The 18356-nt window shown below is 37.5% G+C and overlaps 2 protein-coding genes and 1 pseudogene across 2 annotated transcripts; 1 reads left to right on the top strand and 2 right to left on the bottom strand.

Moving 5' to 3' along the window:
* Nucleotides 1–991: 991 nt before the first annotated feature.
* LOC126599710 (probable purple acid phosphatase 20) lies at nucleotides 992–6563 on the bottom strand (annotated as a pseudogene).
* A 2607-nt stretch (nucleotides 6564–9170) lies between these two features.
* LOC126599688 (purple acid phosphatase 22-like) lies at nucleotides 9171–14420 on the top strand. Its single transcript, XM_050266102.1, has 5 exons — nucleotides 9171–9361; nucleotides 9548–9839; nucleotides 12263–12819; nucleotides 12963–13051; nucleotides 13963–14420. The coding sequence occupies exons 1-5, from the start codon at nucleotides 9212–9214 to the stop codon at nucleotides 14189–14191; spliced, it is 1317 nt and encodes a 438-aa protein (XP_050122059.1). The 5' UTR covers nucleotides 9171–9211; the 3' UTR covers nucleotides 14192–14420.
* A 2407-nt stretch (nucleotides 14421–16827) lies between these two features.
* On the bottom strand, nucleotides 16828–18356 carry LOC126599699 (zinc finger A20 and AN1 domain-containing stress-associated protein 4-like). Its single transcript, XM_050266115.1, has 2 exons — nucleotides 18192–18356; nucleotides 16828–17781 (listed from the first exon to the last, which is right to left on the bottom strand). Exon 2 carries the CDS (start codon nucleotides 17666–17668, stop codon nucleotides 17099–17101), a length of 570 nt encoding a protein of 189 aa, XP_050122072.1. The 5' UTR covers nucleotides 17669–17781; nucleotides 18192–18356; the 3' UTR covers nucleotides 16828–17098.

Below are 18356 nucleotides of genomic sequence, written 5' to 3'. Positions count from 1 at the left end.
AAATTGAAGTTGCTCGTTCTCGTGATGGTATTTACTTATGTCAGCGGAAATATGTGCTAGATCTTCTCTCTAAAACTGGGATGTTGGCATGTAAACCAGCATAAATCCTCATCGTGCATAATCATCACCTGGCAATATACCAGGATCAAATTCCGACTAACAAAGAGAGGTACCAGAGGTTAGTAGGAAGGCTAATTTACTTATCACTTACGAGGCCATATATTGCATATGTAGTTAGTGTTGTACATCAGTTTATGCACTCTCCTAGTGAGGATCATATGGCAGCCATAATGCGTATATTGAGTTATTTGAAAGGTGCACCTGGGATACGGTTGATTTTCAAGAAACATAGACATATAGAGATAAAAGGGTATACTGATGCTGACTGGGCTGGGAACATTACTGATTGTCGCTCCATGTCAGGCTACTTTACATTTGTGGCAGGAAATCTCGTAACTTAGAGAAGTAAAAAAAATGTGGTGGCCAGGTCCACAGCCGAGGTAGAATATCAAGGTATGGCACATGGGATTTGAATTATTATGGATCCAGATTCTTCTGACTGAAATAGGATTTAAGCCTCGGGAGTTTATGTTGTTATAATGTGATAATCAAGCAGCGAAAGATATAGCCAATATTTCAATCCAACATGATCGTACGTAATGTGGAAGTGGAAAGACATTTTATCAAAGAGAAATTGGATGTTAAGCTGATTGACATTCTATATGTAAGGTCTGAAGAACAGTTAGCTGATATGTTAACTCATGCATTGTCAGTGAAAAATTTTCAAGACTCGCTCGACAAGTTAGGCTTAGATGATATTTACAGTTTTTCAAGACTCACTCGACAAGCTAGGCTTTGGTGATATTTACGCACCGTGTTGGCGTGAGTCAACATATGTTTTAGGAATGTAATCAAAATAGGATTACATGATTGATTCATTCTATATTTGGGATTCTTGTTCCCTAACTTATAGGACGTCTTGTACACTTATATATATGCCTCCTAGAGAGAAGAATAATATAACGATTCAACCCTAAACACATATACTTTTTATCTTATTTAAGTAATTACAAGTTTACTTGTTACAGGCAGGATCAGACAAGCGGCTTGTGAGCCAAATGGAATCGCTTGCATTTGTTTCACTATCTTCATTCCGATGCCATGTCCACTGTGCATGGGTTGCATTCACTACAACCAATTGCCCGTGCCCAAAGCTTGCCTCCCTGAAAGACGATATTTCGGGTTTCGAATTCAAATACCTGAAATATTAAAAAATAAAAAAATAAAAAATGTGTCAATTTGTGACAAGAAAAATATTAAGGGTAAAAATGTAATACAGTTAGTAATAGAGTTAGGTAGTTAGTATTTGGTTAAAGTAGTTAGGATTTCTATATAAACAGTATGTGTAATCTTCATTTGTGTTAGTTAATACAAAACCTATTTTTCTCTCTAAACTCTCTCTCTCTCATATCTCTCTGTTCATCTTTCTGTTCATCTTTTCTCCTTGTTTTTCCCTTCAATCCACAACCATTGCAATGTAGTTAACATGGTATCAGAGCCACCAGGCTCACACCATGGATTCTGGTGGTTTCTCTCTTTGTAGTAGTTTACATTTTTTTTTCCTAGTTTAGTTTTTCTTCAAATTTTCATTAATCGGTGCTTCCTCTAGCTTGGGTTGATTTTTTCCCGATTGTTCTGGTTTGGAGATTTCTCCACCGACGCCGTCACCACCTCCAAGAACTGAGGCTTTTCGCCGCCGTTCATCTTCTGGGTACTCATACGCGCGTTCGGATCTTACGTAGTAGTCTTCACCGACTCACAGCAGCTGGACAGAATCATAAGATCAGAGCTTTCTCCCTTCTGATTTCGAATCAATGGCCAAAGGAAGGTGCATTGGCAAAAGAAAACATGAGAGATATTTGCTTTGAAGTCTGCGATGTGGTTCTCCATGCTGATGCCATCCACAGGGGTGTTGGTCAAAAGATATGGTGCGGTATTATGAATCACATCTGGTCACTATGTACTAGGGACATTTGGTTGATTGGGTCTAAAATCTTACTTCGAAGTCTGACCTTGCTACAAAATCGCCAAAACCCAACTGCAATCGTTTCCGGAAGGTTTTTCTGAAATGGGGTTCGCTTGGTTTCTTCAGGTTCTGATTCACGCCATGGATCAATCATCTGGATCTTCAAGAATTTAATTGTTTCTAGGGTTTTCCTCTGGCTCTGGTTTCAAGATGAAGCGACGAATTGGAAGCAGTAATATAGTGCATTCTTGCACATTATATGTTCAACAAAAGGTCAATAGTGATTTCTTGGTTTCTTGGCTCAGCCTTCCATCGGCAACAATATTCGGAGAGAAGAAATATGGCTCTCGAAGATGAGGCCACGGGAACTCTGTTGGGTAAGCTCCCTGCAATCTTGAAGCTGTTTGTGTTATTTGTTTGAGATTTAAAAGCATGAAATCATCTTTCTAGTGCGTCTTTTCTGGGTTCTTCAAGTTGTTTCTGATATTTGGGTTCAAGATTCTTCATTGCTTCAAGATCAGTGTTTGTCATGGACTTAATTTGGTTTGCTGGATTTTTCGAACCATGAACTATGCAATTTTTATGGTATCCAATTCTTGTCTCTCTGCTTTACTGTTTTTCTGCAATTCTGTTAAGGAGTTTGTGCAGTAATTTTCCCTTATCTCAGCGTATAATTTCAGAGTTTAACGAACTCAGTTGTTAGCATGAATCTACAGTAAGTCTGGTTATACGATGACGTTTGAAGAAGTTATAAACGGTAAATCCCACGAAGGGTAATTCCGTGATGTGAGTAGGTAAATCCCACGAAAGGGTAATCCTACATAGATGTTGATTTTCAGTTGTTGAAATTGTGACGGCCGATGCCATTGTTCAAAGAAGTTGTTTTTGGTAAAATCCACAAGGGGCGATCCTGTGGTGCTATAGTTAAGGCCAATGCCACACTATAGTTTGTTAATTTTCTGTTTTTGTAAATATTAAAGGCCGAAGCCAAGTTGAATGAGATTGTTGACAGTGAATCCCACGAAGGGTAATCCTGTAAGAAGTTGTTATACCGGCATGAGGGTGTGCTACAACTACTTTATAGAAGGTTGTTCTTGTGTAAAACTCCTAATAGAGACAAAGGAATACAGGGTGTCTTTATTTGTAAGGCAGTGGAAGAATAACAGACAAAGGTTTTTGGTCAACAGCTACAAAGAGGTCATGGGGTACACTTGTGTGTGTTATGTTATGATCAGGACGTTGTTTTCGTATCCGTTGTTGCGAACAATTGGACGTCAGGGATCAATCCGCCATTTACCATCGACAATGAACTTAATCTCGTTTCTGCCCGGATACAATTTAAGGCACAAAGAGAAGATTCCTGTACGCGACTTCTCCATCTTTCTCTGGGTCGTCCAACCATCATATGATCCAGCTATGAGAACTTCTGAGGCTGAATTCGGCCAACCTATGCAAGCAGTACGAAGAAGTCGTAAGGCCCTACGAGCATCATTAATCCTCTTTTGTTTCTCCTTCACAATCTTTTGCGCTTCGATTATTGCCATTGCCATATTTCCTTCCAAAACAGCCAACTTTGCACGTGTTGACCGCAACTTGTCCTGGGCATGCATAATCTCATTTTTCCTGAAACTCTAAAGCATCTGAAAGCTTCTGCACATCTTCAGATGAGCTTTCATGACCCTTCTGTGTTGCAGCATCATCAGCTTTAGACCTCAATGAGCGGAGTGCGGAGGAGAGCTCTGATTCAAGCAGGCTAATCCAAAGTGTTGACTTTAGTCAAAGTGCTACATGTGGACATATGTTTGGGTATCAATCCAATGGCGGTTTTCCTAAATCTACAATTTCAGTGCTACCATGTCTCAATTCTTCCAATCTCAAACTGAGTTTCCCCAGTTGAGATTGAGGGGGAGTATTAAGGGTAAAAATGTAATATAGTTAGGTAGTTAGTATTTGGTTAAAGTAGTTAGGATTTCTATATAAACAGTATGTGTAATCTTCATTTGTGTTAGTTAATACAAAACCTATTTTTCTCTCTAAACTCTCTCTCTCTCATATCTCTCTGTTCATCTTTCTGTTCATCCTTTCTCCTTGTTTTTCCCTTCAATCCACAACCATTGCAATGTAGTTAACAAAAAATGTATGAAATAATTAAGGAACCGATGGAAAGAACTGCAACTAATTAAGCCAACTTAATTACTTGCTAGCAAGGCCTTCACGGTTGCCACCATCTCCAATGGTAATATGCACTGGACCACAATTATTGGCTTGATCCTTGTAAACGCTGAGTCTAAGACAACAAAGTAAAATAAAATTATTAGTAATATATTCGACCAAATCAAGTAATTAAAAGCAATCCGAATTGATTTCAGATATAGGTGAATTTTTGTAAGAGTACTAGGCTCAAAACGAGTGATCATCGTAATATTAACTTGTTAACTAGTTAGTGTATCAACATAACTTTCTACGTAGTATAACCAACCAATGGATTCGCTAAGGTAGTTACTTATGTGGCAAAAGACATGATTAAGTACATGTTTTTTAGTGTGTCATGCTCTGTTCATTAACGACTTAATTTGCATGTGATCATTGCTAGAGGGTATTGGGTTTTCATCTATGCACCATGGATTCGAAACCCTCCTTCTCGTAATTAAACTATTGTAATAGTTGTGAACTCTCCCCACTTAATAATAACAAATTTAAAAATAAAATAAATGACTTAATTAGATAGTGCAAAATGTGATAGGCTCTAACATTACTCGTACATTAAGTGAAGGAAAAAACTTACAAAACGCTCGTAGGCATGTACGTGCCCCTGCATAAACCACATCAACACTAGCTTGATAGAGCAAATCTTCCATGGCCTCCTTCATGTCAACAGATTCAGACTCACCCTGATGAGCTTTATTAGAATTGTACCAAGGAGCATGGATAAGCACGACGATCCACGGCGTCCTCCCCCTGTCGACCTTTCCCAAATTCGCTTGCAACCCACTGATACTGTGCAGAACTAAGATCAAAATCAGTGTACGAACCCAACATGTGATCACATGAACTCCGGCTACATTGAATGAGTAGTAGAGGTTTGAGTCTGATCCGCTCTCTTAATATGGCATGTGCCACCGCGCATTGTATGCGGTGAAGGCATGCGGGTGGAAGATCGGGATCTTTTCGACCTCGTGATTGCCTTGTGTGACCATCCAAGGCCGTTGGCTTGCCAGTGGCTGCACCAGAGGGTCAAATGAGTTCCATTTACTTTGGCGCAAGTCTGCATAGGATAAGTCTCCTGGTAGTAACAACATGTCGTGGTTTGTTTTGGCTATGTGTTGGAGGGTTGAGGAGGTCCATTCAGTTTGTCCAAGATCACCTGCCAGGCATGTAGGTAGATAGTTAATTTCATTCATTTAATTTTGTTTAATTAAGCATATATGTGCTACTAAATATTTACACATACCTACGACTGCAAATGTGATAGGGAATGCTGCAGGCGGGGTTTTGAAACTGAACTCAGGATCCGAATGAGAGGAGCCACAGCGGCAGTAGTACTGCGTGTTGGGTTTCAACGAACCGATAACGACGTCCTGAATATCCCCAGACGTGTATATTATTCCATGAGTGTAGGAACTTGTATTTCCAGTTGCAGTGCTTTCATAAGCACCTGGAGATGTTCCATATACCACTGTTGCCGGACTAGGGATGTCTGTGATCCATGTCACCCTCATTTTGTCCTCGCCTACTACTGAAATATGCACCTTCATGTGCACATAATTAGCAATTATATTAGCTAGGATTAATTTAAATATGGATCATCTAATAAGAGCGTGATGTTTTAAATTTCAATTTTTATTTATTTAATATTCGTCATTTGATCTGGAGCCGTTAAATCTTATATTTTATTTTTTATGATTAATATTCATCATTTGTTGCTCGTGTCACAGATGTCCGTCCCCATTCATTTGACTAAACCATTTTTGTTAAAAATATTCATGGAAGTAAAAAAATATTTATGAAATTAATTTTTAATAAATATGTAAAAATTTCGCAAAAACTCTCATAATGTTTTCTACAAAAAAACACATAAGTGACGGTTATTGCAGGAGACACTCTAGATGATTTTGAAACCCAATAACATTTTCTTTAAAAACGTTTTCAATTATTGAAGAAATGAAACAGATTTCTTCATTCTGGTAATATACATCTTGGCCTCTCATTCACCACTGTCCAAGCCTACAATTTTGATTTCAAGTTCCCAAAAAATTAAAACTAGTTATTCATTTTTTTAAAAAAATTAAATTAAATTATGGGAAGAGAAGAAAAAAAAAACTTGTATCAGTAAGTGAAAAAAAAGAATAAATGAACAGGACCTGTTGTGGAGAAGCAGAACCAGGATCATCCGCAGGGACGTAGAGGTTCTTGCGAGACGGTGGACGATTATACCCCTGGACAAATGCACCAAACAACACCGGGAAAGCCAACCCCATTAACGTAAAAACAAAGAGAACCAGTCCCGGCCGGCGTTGGACGTCCGCCATGTTTAACGTTTAAGACTACGCTTCGAACTCTAATTTCACCAGAAAATGATCTAGAAAGCGAATGTCTGCTTCTTTCCTCTTCTTCGAATAAATAGAACAGATACTGTCAATTTATCATCGGAACAACACATCGCGGTTAGTATTGACACTTGGGACGTCACCCAGTTGGACAAGTGTCCAAAAGGCATAACATGAGCTAAGCAAATTTGAATCGTTCCATGGGTTTTTCATATTTTGAGTGTGAAAATGCTTTAGCCGATTTGGTGATTGTGGGAGAAGAGGGGGGGGGGGGGGGGGGGGGGGGGTGTTGCGGCCACGGTTTCATTGCCTCAGGATTTTTTCAGATCCCATGTATGTCGGCATTTGGCAAGTTGGAACCGTGGAGATTTAGCATTTTCAATATCTCCAATGGATGGATGAGAGGAAGGATGTGCGATATCCATTAATGCTTAAAGATGACAGGGTGCTTTAGAAGGTATTTCAATTCAAAAATGGAAGAAGAAATTAACTTGCATACTCATAAAACATTTGAAAAATGACAAAAGACGCGTCATTTTTTCCTTCTACACACTTTTATTCAATTTTGTTATGTATTTTTATTTAATTTATTCAATCTGATGACAAAAAATTAAAAAAAAGAAGTATAAAGCTAAACAAATCAGCTCTCAATGTGATTATGCTAAAAAGGTTCATAATAATAATACATGAGCAAATCCACACTTCAGATTTTTGTCAGAGCTTTATAAGGTATTATACTGAATTGATTTCCCTTCTAAAATGGACAGACTATTTCCTTCTAAAACAATTCTACTCCCTTCTAAAAATGGGCGGCTAGTACCACTGTTTTAGTGACATGTAAGTGACTATGTGAGAAGACTTAAGTTTAATTTTGCAAATAATGAGTTTAATACTAAATTGTTGATGACCAATTATATGGGTTAGCCTAACCCTCTTTTCCAATAGAGTGATTCTTTAGCTTAGTTTGACATTTTTGTGCTGTGAGAAAATCACTTTTGAAAGTACCTGTGAGATGTCAGATGTGATAAAAACAGTCTAGCATTTGGTAAACAAAATTTTAAGTCTGTTGTGACTACAATCAACAATTTTTAGTGTTTTGTAAATTTTAAGTAAAAATAGTGTCAAATATGTATAATGACAAAAAAAGAACATTTTTTGGAAATAATTTTTCAAATGGTAATGAGTATTTTCTCTAAAAAAGATACAAATAAATGATAGAATACTATTTGAGATCACCTCATGGTAACGAGTATTTTCTAACTTTTCTAAAGAAAAGAAAACTTAAGATAGGTGTAAAGAAGCCTAGTCAAGCCAAGTAGCGAGGTGCTCAAACTCAGCTTAAGCTAATTGACCGAAAAAAAAAACTCAGCTTAACCTCTAAAAAAAGCTCTTCCACAGTTCCACTTATGCTCAGTTCCGCTTCTATAAATATTTTGATTCATCGATGAGCAATGTTCTTTTCATATTTTAAAATGTCATATGAATTTGAAACCATTCATTCAAATTTTCATTGATTGGATCACTATTTCAGATTAATGGTCTGCATTATTTAACACATAAACATACAACATGTATTAAAAGTTAGCTTTAAAAACGTTCCACATCAAACCTTACAAAGAAAGGGATGTTATTCGAGGTAGCTATGTTTGTGTGTACTTAAAATACTGCTACGTGATGTTATCATTCTACGTTTTATGGTATGGGTGAATAATATATGGTTGACATATATTTAGAATATAATAAAAAAGACATGTTCTATAATTTGAATGTAATAATTATACCATGTGACAATGTTCATAGTACACTAAAAAATTTCTCACTTTTGGTGATCTGGTCCAATTTACAAAATTTGCTCTCATTGAAAGACATTTTGATATATTATATATCTACTGAAGAATATGCAATATGTTTCTTAATATCGCACATTATGATAAATAATTATAGCACAAAGGTATCTTCAACTGAGATATCTTCTGTTAATACTACTTTTCAAAATGGATTGAGTGCTTGGAAATAAAATGTATCTGCACGTCAATGAAGGAAATTTGTTGCTGGCAAGTCACCTAAACAAGTTAGCAACATCTTGTCATAAGTTTTGAATCGAGGACTTTTAAAGCCTAAAATTTACCTGCCCACCGTATTTTTTTCTCTTTCTATTTTTTGCCTTTGGCGTGGGTAAAACAAACCCCTATAGTCCAGTCCATGCAAAGGACATGTTCTTAATTATATGGTACTGCGTATAATCATTTATCAAATGTCATGTGTAGGGAGTGCCCTGTAAGTCTAGGGCCGGCCAGGTTCAATCTCTTCGTATAATATCTTGTTTAGTTACTAGCTCATGCAATTAAACTCGGCCTTACTTCAAATGATCACTAAACTAATGATATCAACCAAGTTAATTAAGAATAGAGCCAAGCACAGCCCAATCTGCATTAATAATTTATGCTGGATAGAACTATCATATAGATATAAAGATTGAGAATCCTAGAACGTCAGTGGCTTTGCCGCAAGAATTGCCATACTTACACGCCATTGCAATCTTATTATTCTATCCATTTTTTCAAACCCCCTCAACCCTCTTATATATCTCTCCAAGGCTCTGGAAATATTCGTATCCAATAGCTCTCACAAAGCAAAAATGGAGAAATTATATCTTCATGTATTCTCTCTTCTCCTAATCATCTGTCTCTTCCCTCATCTAAAATCACAAGATGATGATTTTGTTAGACAACCTCCTCGCGGAGTAATATTCACCCACCACACTGGTTCCGATGAGGACCCTCAACAGGTACAGTTTATGGGGATTCTAACAGTTTATATGTCTAATTATCCATGCGGTAATGATATTATCTTGTACATGAACCGGTGACTCACTATTTCTAAGTAATGGGGAAGAAGACCAAAACATGCTATAGTTTTTAGCTCAGAAAAACAGTTAACACCCGACTATTATAATTTCTTGACTTTGTATTAGGTGCATATTTCACTGGTGGGAACAGATCATATGAAAATTTCATGGGTTACTGAAAGCAAGCATGTTAAATCACTTGTGGAGTATGGGAAGGCATCTGGGATATATGATGGGAAGGCAACTGGAGAACACACATCATACAAGTACTTTTCCTACAACTCGGGGAAGATCCACCATGTTACCATTGGTCCCTTGGAGCCTGCCACTACATACTTCTATAGGTGTGGAGGTTCAGGCCCCGAGTTCTCCTTCAAGACACCCCCACAAAAACTTCCCCTTGAATTTGCAGTGGCCGGTAAGTTAAGTAATGTTTTTTCTTTCAAAGATAATGTTATGTTGTTAGAATGTAAAATTTAAGCACACCTTAATTTAACAGGAGAAAATTCTCCTTCTCGCAAGAAATTTATTGATCAATAATTAGTACCTTATCACATGAAATGAACTATCCATGAACGTCTTTCTGAAATTATAATGAATTTAATGTTTTATATTTGTTGGAGTATGATAAAGTTGTTTAGTTAACTATATATAGTTGCTTTAAGTCTAAGCGGAATGACAACAAATGTTGGAGATGAGTGTAAAACACAAGTTAGGAAAAGTTTCAATTTTAGCAAACTTTTTAGCTGCTTCTTCAAAAAGAATGTTTTTAAGTCGTACTGTCCTGGGACAGACCTTGCTTATTGAAGTAAACATTGCAAAAACCTAATTAAAGAATGAAAATCAATGAAAATGACTTGATAATTTTGAGTTTTAATAATAAGGGCAAAATAAAAAAGAGGAAAGTGAATAGTATCAGGATTGACTTTTTAGTATAAAATTATGGTTTTTCGTTAAAGTGAACAATATAAAATTTCCAATTAAAAACCGTAAGAAATGATCTCACCTTTAAAAATCAAAGAATAACCGATTTCAATAGTAAGCTTCTTTTTCTGACAAATACACGATGCTCAACCAAATAATATGCCTTTGGTCCAATAATAAACGTATTTTTTGTGACAGGAGTGTCAACTTTTTATAAGGGTGCGTTTGGTACGCAGACGGGACGGGACGGGACGGGACAGAACGGGACGGGACGAGACGGGACGGGACGGAACGAAGGTGTAATTTTTGAAAAAGACATGGGGTATAGTTGTCTTAAAATGGTAAAACATTGTGTTCCACAGACGTGGAACAAACCCGTTCCAGGGGGGAGGTGGAACGCAAAAACACCCAAAATCTGTCCCGTGGAACAGCCCGTTCCACCCATTTTTGGCGCACCAAACGCGGGACGGAACGCCTCGTCCCGTTCCGTCTCGTCTCGTCCCACGTACCAAACGCACCCTAACAGAACAATCGTAATGATTCCCCTGTATATTAAAATCATAGGAAAGCATCAAAGAATCCATATTATAAATATGATGAGTGTATTACAGTTCCAATATATAAAGTTCAATTATTATAAGAAACAGGACAAACTTCTTGCTTTCAAACAAGACTTTTCCATATCAATTTGAATCACTATAGCCGGCTCTAATAACTAATTCATACTCATACTCCAACAAAAACAACATATCAGCGCTTTTGACCAAAAAAACACATCAGCTTGCATGTGTTTGCAAGTTTATATTTCTGTTTCAGTTTAATTTTAGAGGTCCTCTGCTTGATTTTGCAATCTTGGGTTGGCTAAAATGACCATTTAACTGTTTCATGGGCACTAATTTAATTAGGGAAACAGGTTGAACTGATGAAAATAAAATTTTAATTGTTGAAATAATTATTTTTGAGATTTATCAGTATATTGTTCATATTTGATCGGTAATGTTGTTAAAATTTAATCAATATGTGGTCATCAATTTAACATTTTAGATTTGTAAAATCATCATTTCAGCCACTCTCTCCTAAATTGTGTGCTATCTAAATGTAAGTAAAACTTTATCTTATCAAAGAAAACATTAGCCTTGGTATAAAGGATGAATACTATATACGATTGGGATCTTCCTGAATCAGCAGCAGCCTACCTATTTATCTTCCAATTAATCAACTCTGGAATAAAAAGAAGGATAATATATATATATATCAGAGATATTTGAGACCAATAGGATTAATATGTTTTTTTTGTTTGTCGAAAGGATTAATATGTTTTGGATCGTATGTATTTGTGTGTGGCTTTGAGAATAATCTCCACTCATTCACCTTAGACCTCATAATTTTGTAGTAAGGACCAATTGGTCTTGAAGAAAATAGAAAACTTTTGCCCTTTGGGCAACAGCGATAAGCTACGCAAAGGAGAATTCGTATTCAGGTTCATTATAAGAGCACTTCCGATCTAATAAGTTGATAAGTCCAAAGCCAACCATGAAGGGAGCCCAGTAAGTTATAAGAATAAAATAGTAAATGAATGTAATAGTAAATCATTACATTTACCAAGTTAGTTAGATTCAGGGCTTGGCTCCGTCAATTTTAGATCTTTTAAGCAAATCCAAAATGTACTTTGATTGGTGAATAAAAATGTCTGATGAAGATCTTTGAACTTCTAGCCCAAGAAAATAATGAAGATCACCCAAATTCATATGCATACATATTAAATACATTAATTCTGGTTCGAATTATTAAACTTAATGGTTTGCCTCTTAACCCTACAATATCAAGGTCGGCCCTGCTTCTGTCACATTAATTTGTTATAAGTTTGAAGTTTGGTGCATATAACATTGCTTGCATTTATTCACGTGGTGGTTTCAGGCGACCTAGGTCAGACTGAATGGACTAAATCAACCCTACAACACATCGGAGGAATGGACTACGATGTGCTTCTCCTCCCCGGTGACTTGTCATACGCCAACTCACTCCAACCCCTTTGGGACTCCTTTGGCCGCATTGTCGAGCCCTACGCCAGCAAACGCCCATGGATGGTCACAGAAGGCAACCATGAAATCGAGAACTTCCCTCCTGGCTTCATGGCCTACAATGCCAGGTGGCAGATGCCGTACCAAGAGAGTGGCTCCACCTCCAACTTGTACTACTCTTTTGAAGTTGTCGGGACCCACGTCATCATGCTGGGGTCCTATGCTGAGTTTGATGCTGAGTCGGATCAGTACAAGTGGCTTCAGGCTGATTTAGCAAAGATTGATAGGAAGGTGACGCCGTGGGTGGTTGTGCTTCTGCATGCACCTTGGTATAATACCAATACTGCCCATAAAGGTGAAGGGGAGAGTATGAGGCAAGCAATGGAAGAGTTGTTGTACAAGGCAAGGGTAGATGTCGTTTTTGCAGGGCATGTTCATGCGTATGAACGATTTGTAAGTTGGATTAATTTGATTCCTTACGTGCAAATTCGTTAACATTAATGAATGGCTAACAGTGTATTTTATGATTAACTTTGTTAATGATTGATGTTATGAAAACTGGGGTTTCTAACGTTGTTAGCCATATAATGTTGCAGACTAGGGTTTACAACAATGAAGCTGATCCATGTGGTCCGGTGTATATGACCGTTGGTGACGGTGGAAACCGCGAAGGACTAGCTTTAATGTAAGTTCTCTTTATTTTAGGTCAAGATTTTGTGTTGCTAGGATGTTATTATGACTATTGATACCTTGATGGTAACATTAGTTGTTCCTGAGATTTAAAAAACACTCCAAAAATAAAAAAAAATAAAAAAAACGAAACTATCTTTTACATTCATTCTGCATATTCAAATATATGTAGATTGTACAATGATCCCGTCTCCTTACACCTAAGTTTGAATTTATCTCTCCCAAGATTAACGGACCATAGATACATAATCTTAGAAGATAACCTTATATACAGAGAGCTTAAGGGGAGGGATCCCCATTTTTTGAAAAAAATGGGGATTAGGTGTGGGGCCCACTTCACATCTAATTTCAACGATCCGAACCGTCTATTTTGTTAGTCTCGATTCATAGATCATCCTTGCAAAAATTTAATTCAATCCGAAACCATTTGCCTATTTAATTATCAATATCAAATTTCATATTTTCTTATATAACAAAGTATTCGTTCATTTCCTTGAACCCAATTAGATGTCTTAAACATTTCCAAATTAGCTAATATTTTGCAAGGATGATCTATGAATCGAGACTAACAAAATAGACGGTTCAGATCGTTGAAATTAGATGTGAAGTGGGCCCCACACCTAATCCCCATTTTTTTCAAAAAATGGGGATCCCTCCCCTTAAGCTCTCTGACCTTTATATATATATATATATATATAATTGTTATTGGGATTTCAAAAATCTCATTCTACACTCCAAACTTTCTATATTTGGAAAGTAAAATACACTTGTGAGGAGTGTAGAATAAGATTTTTGAAGTACCAATAACACTTCCCTCTATATATATATATATGTACGTATGTATGCGTGTGTGTGTTAATTTTCTATTCATAATAACCAAACTTTTAACCATCTTTATAAATGTAGGTTCGAAGATCCGGCTTCCCCTCTGTCTTTGTACAGAGAGCCTAGTTTTGGACATGGAAGACTCAGAATAGTAAACGAAACACACGCATTTTGGGGATGGCATCGAAACAACGAATCAAACTCCGTTGTAAAAGACCAACTCTGGTTAGAAAGTTTGAGCAGTTCCAAGGCATGCTTGCATCCTGGGAACCAGAAGGTGGGTTCATCATCCGTTAACGATGAATTATAGGCTCACATGTTACACACAAAGTTTACAATATCTTAGCCTTCTTGTTTTTTAGCTCGCAAAGATTGGAAGTCACAAGGTTTCTGAGTGCAAATATTTATAAATTCTTCTTTTGTAATTAAGTGCAAGGTGTAGATTATTACCTTTGATTTCTTAGTTTATTATCATGTTTCTGTATTGGATGCTTTGTAAAAAAAACAAGTTAGTGTAAATTAAACATCAGATTGTGTTTTGTCTTGGATTGTGATTTTTCTGTCTAAAAATCAACTGTTGTAATTAATCTTGTTGGTCCTGAAAACATTTGCAAAAGAAGCAAATTTACATACGTGAGTAAGGCTAATTGGTCGAGACAGGAACGTGTTTCCTTACGTCGAAATTTGAATCCATCCATCTCCATGTAAATTAGAATTGTTTAAATTACCGCATTGTTGCGAAATAATTATAAGACAACTCAGAAGCTAGCATTTGTGATGTCAACAAAATACTCAAACGTACAACAAATGGGCTAGATTCCTATTGCAAATTGCAATTCAAAGAAAGCAGGCTGGCTGAGTGGTTGGCTACTTGGCTTATTTAACAAAGACGACCAAAGTCATGCCCATATAACTCATTGTTTGTTAGTCTTTCCTTTTCCAAGGAAACATGACGTGATGAGTAAGTATGATCATATTCATATACTATTACTAGTGGGATGTGTGCTTGCATTTCAGTGTCGATGATTATTAACATCCAAACCCTGGCAATTCGTTTTTTGAACACGTGACGAATATTTATTGGACAAATGATATCACTAAAATTATAACTCGATTCTAAAAGAGTTTTTCTCATAAACGTGGCCACAAAGGCAAGTCTTAAAAACCTAAAAGATGGATCACTCGCCACCGAAAATTCTTCATAAAACACCAGCTAAAGCTAAACTCAAACCCATTCTTCGTATCACCGCCGGTTGAAAGGCGGCAAACATGCAAATCCAAAGAAAGCTCCCACATTACAATCGCAACAATTTCAGTCCTCGGTCGAAAACAAAATACCCCGAATCAAGCAAATACCGAGAAGGATCAAGTACTGTAAACAAGCCAAAGAAACTCAAAGGGCGCGTTTGGTGGGCTGGCATGAATTGTCATGGATATGACTTGCAGTATTGGACTAAATTGGATGAGACTTAACTGGATTTATTTCCGTTGTTTGGTAATCACTAAGCCAGCTTGACTGGACTAGCTATGGTTATTATTATTTTTGAATAATTAAACTTTCAATGTTTTTTAACATAAGACACACTTTTAATAAATTAATAAGAAAAATAAATTAAGGAAACTAAATTAAAAAAATAAAAAGATACCACCATCAGTGACTTGCGACCCACACCTGAAAAATCACATCTCCGATTCACCAGAACAAAGGAGATGAGAGAAAGCCGCACAAACGAAGAGGTTAGCTCGCCGGAATTGTCGCCGAAGTGGAGGAAGAACGCTGGAATTTGTTGCCATAACCAAGAAAGAAGAGAGGACGGCAACGAAGACTGAACGAAGACTGAGGGGGTCGGCTTTGTAACCCATGGTCATGTCTGATTACAAAACCCGTCCATGATGGATTTAAATTCCGAATTTAAGTCTGAGGCACTGTTGACTCATCAAACATGGGCTTAGTTACAATTTAGTGCCTCACTTTTGATCACTGAGATTTGAAATTGATAGAAATGATCATTGAATTTATCCATCACTGATCATTTTGATCATTTTGTGAAGAAAAAGAAAAAGAAACTGTTAAAAAGGAACTAAAAAGACAGAAATACCTCAATTTAATAAAAGGAAAACTAATAAAAAGGGTTTGAAAACTTTGAGTTTTAATGATAAGGACAAAATAAAGGGTAAAGTGAATAGTACCAGGTTTGACTTTTTAGTGTAAAAATATGGTTTTTCGTTAAAGTAAACAGTATCGTGGGCTTTTCGTTAAAACTCCCTTTAATAAAATGATTTGACAAAAAGTGAGTGTATTTTGTCATTTTATTCTTATTTAACGGAGAGTTTTCACGTAATGATCAAAATGATTGATGATGGATAAACTCGAGAACTAATTTTATCGATTTTAAATCTCATGGACTAAAAAGTGAGAAGTTATACCATTTCAGAAATAATTTTAGTTAAAAAAACCTAAAAGAAAATAATTTGTCCCTAACCAACCCATGACCCAAACACTCAAGTAACGCAGCGAACTAGTGTTGTGACGAGATCCGTCAAATCTAGAGGGAATGGTAGCGACAGGCACATGTATGAGCGAAAAAAAATCCTAAATTCGGGCCAAGTAGCCCCCAATCATCTTCATTTTCTAAAAGCACACAACATGGCAGATAATTTTCCATGTAAACAAGCCAACATCAAACCATACCCTACAAGGTTATGTATTGCGACTTGGTTTGCCGACGGGGATCAATCGCAAGGAATCATTTACCACAATAATGATAATGAGTTTAGTCTTTATATGACGACGTGAATTCAAATTTTGTCGGTGGTTAATCTAACTTGACAAAATCTATCATTTGAAAAGAAAAAAAAATTAATCGAAAGCAAGTCGCACCATGAGACGATGATGGAAGATTAAATCGAAAGAGAGACGAATCGACACGGAAATTCTACCCGAAATTTCACTCCCAAACAAGAAATTCGTTTTTTTTTTTTTTTTTGGTTTTTTAACTTACAAGCCAAATCCCACAATAACTTATAGTAAAAGCTAATATAAAATTAAATTAAAAAGCTAGGGGAAAAAGAAAATATATTTATATCAGCTTAATTCCCACGCGTGCTCGATGAACGGTCCTGATCATATCGTCAGTTCCGCGGACAGCCTGATTGATTGAAACCCGCCGATCAGCGATTTGAATTTTGACAAAGGTGTTAGATCCGACGGACCGGATCAAATCTTCTCGAGCTTCTCGGCTATGACCAACGGGTTGCTCCTGGCGATCTCCTCCCTCCCGAGGGTCTTGAAATCGAACGAGCACGCGTGCTTCTCGGGGTACCTGTGAACCCCGCAGAACGTGGTCCCGCACCTGCACTTGAACCCGGTCAACCCGACCCGTTTCCTGCAAACGGTGCACCGGTTCGGCTGCGACACCACCGTAGCCACCTCAGGAGCCCGAACAACTTCAGCGGGCTCACCGATTATATCTCCGGCTACCTCCGGCAAAGTCAAGGCCGGGGGCGGAGGTTGGCAGAGAGTCTCGATCGCTGCCGGAGAGGCAGGCAAGGATGTTGAAGGAGGGGAAGAAGGAGCGGAGAGAGAGGAAGAAGCGGCATCGGCAGCGGAGGCGGAGAGGGAGGCTTCGACGGTGGATTTGATCGACGCCTGCTGCTGCTCCTTGAGGCAGAAGTCTCTGTAGCATTTGGAGCAGAGGTTCATGGTGGCCGGGCTGCCGAAGAATCCGCAGTTGTTTGCGCAGAGGTGGTGGCCTTCTGGGGCTTCGCATCTGTGCTCTTCCGCCATGTCTGCTTACAATTTCGCCTCAAGATCTTGTTTTTCTTAAATTCGCCAATCGGATTCGATTAGATCAGATCGTCGTCGTCTTCGCCAAAAAGAATTGATTTCGGAAAACCGATCTGCGATCGAGAGTACAAAATAATCAAAAAAAAATTGACGAAATCTCAAACGCTTTTCCGTTAAATTATTTTGAGAAACCGGAGGATTAATTAATAATTAATAATCCTGAGGTGTGCTGTTTGGTTGCTGAGAAACCACATGAAGGAAAAAGAAAATCCGCTCTCCGGTTCCCAGACTCCAAAAAACAGCGAGCCCTGCGGCTAATCTTAAACCATCAGCGGCCAGAGGATCCGCGTTTTTGGAAACTAATTTTTCGGAACCAAACGAAGCGGATTCTGGATTCTCCCATCTGTTTTCTTTCATTTTTCCTCCTTAATTTTCTCAGCTACCAAACAGAAAATTACCAAAAAAAATTTAAAAAAATAATATATATATATATATAAAAGGTGGGAGGGAGAGATTTCAGTACCTGTGTGAGGAGGAATGAAGAGATTTTCTTGTGAAGCGAAGCGAGGAGAGGGGATAAGAATATGAAGGAGGAGAGAGAGAGGGGGTTTAGAATCTTAAGACGGAAGATTTATCGAGAAGGTCAGAGGGAGGAATATTAATTATATCATATTAAACAAGGGAAGGA

The sequence above is a fragment of the Malus sylvestris genome, chromosome 14 (genome assembly GCF_916048215.2).
Source record: "Malus sylvestris chromosome 14, drMalSylv7.2, whole genome shotgun sequence".
Lineage (NCBI taxonomy): Eukaryota > Viridiplantae > Streptophyta > Magnoliopsida > Rosales > Rosaceae > Malus > Malus sylvestris.
The sequence above is the reverse complement of the archived record's forward strand: the minus strand, read 5'-3'. Positions and strand labels throughout refer to the sequence as shown.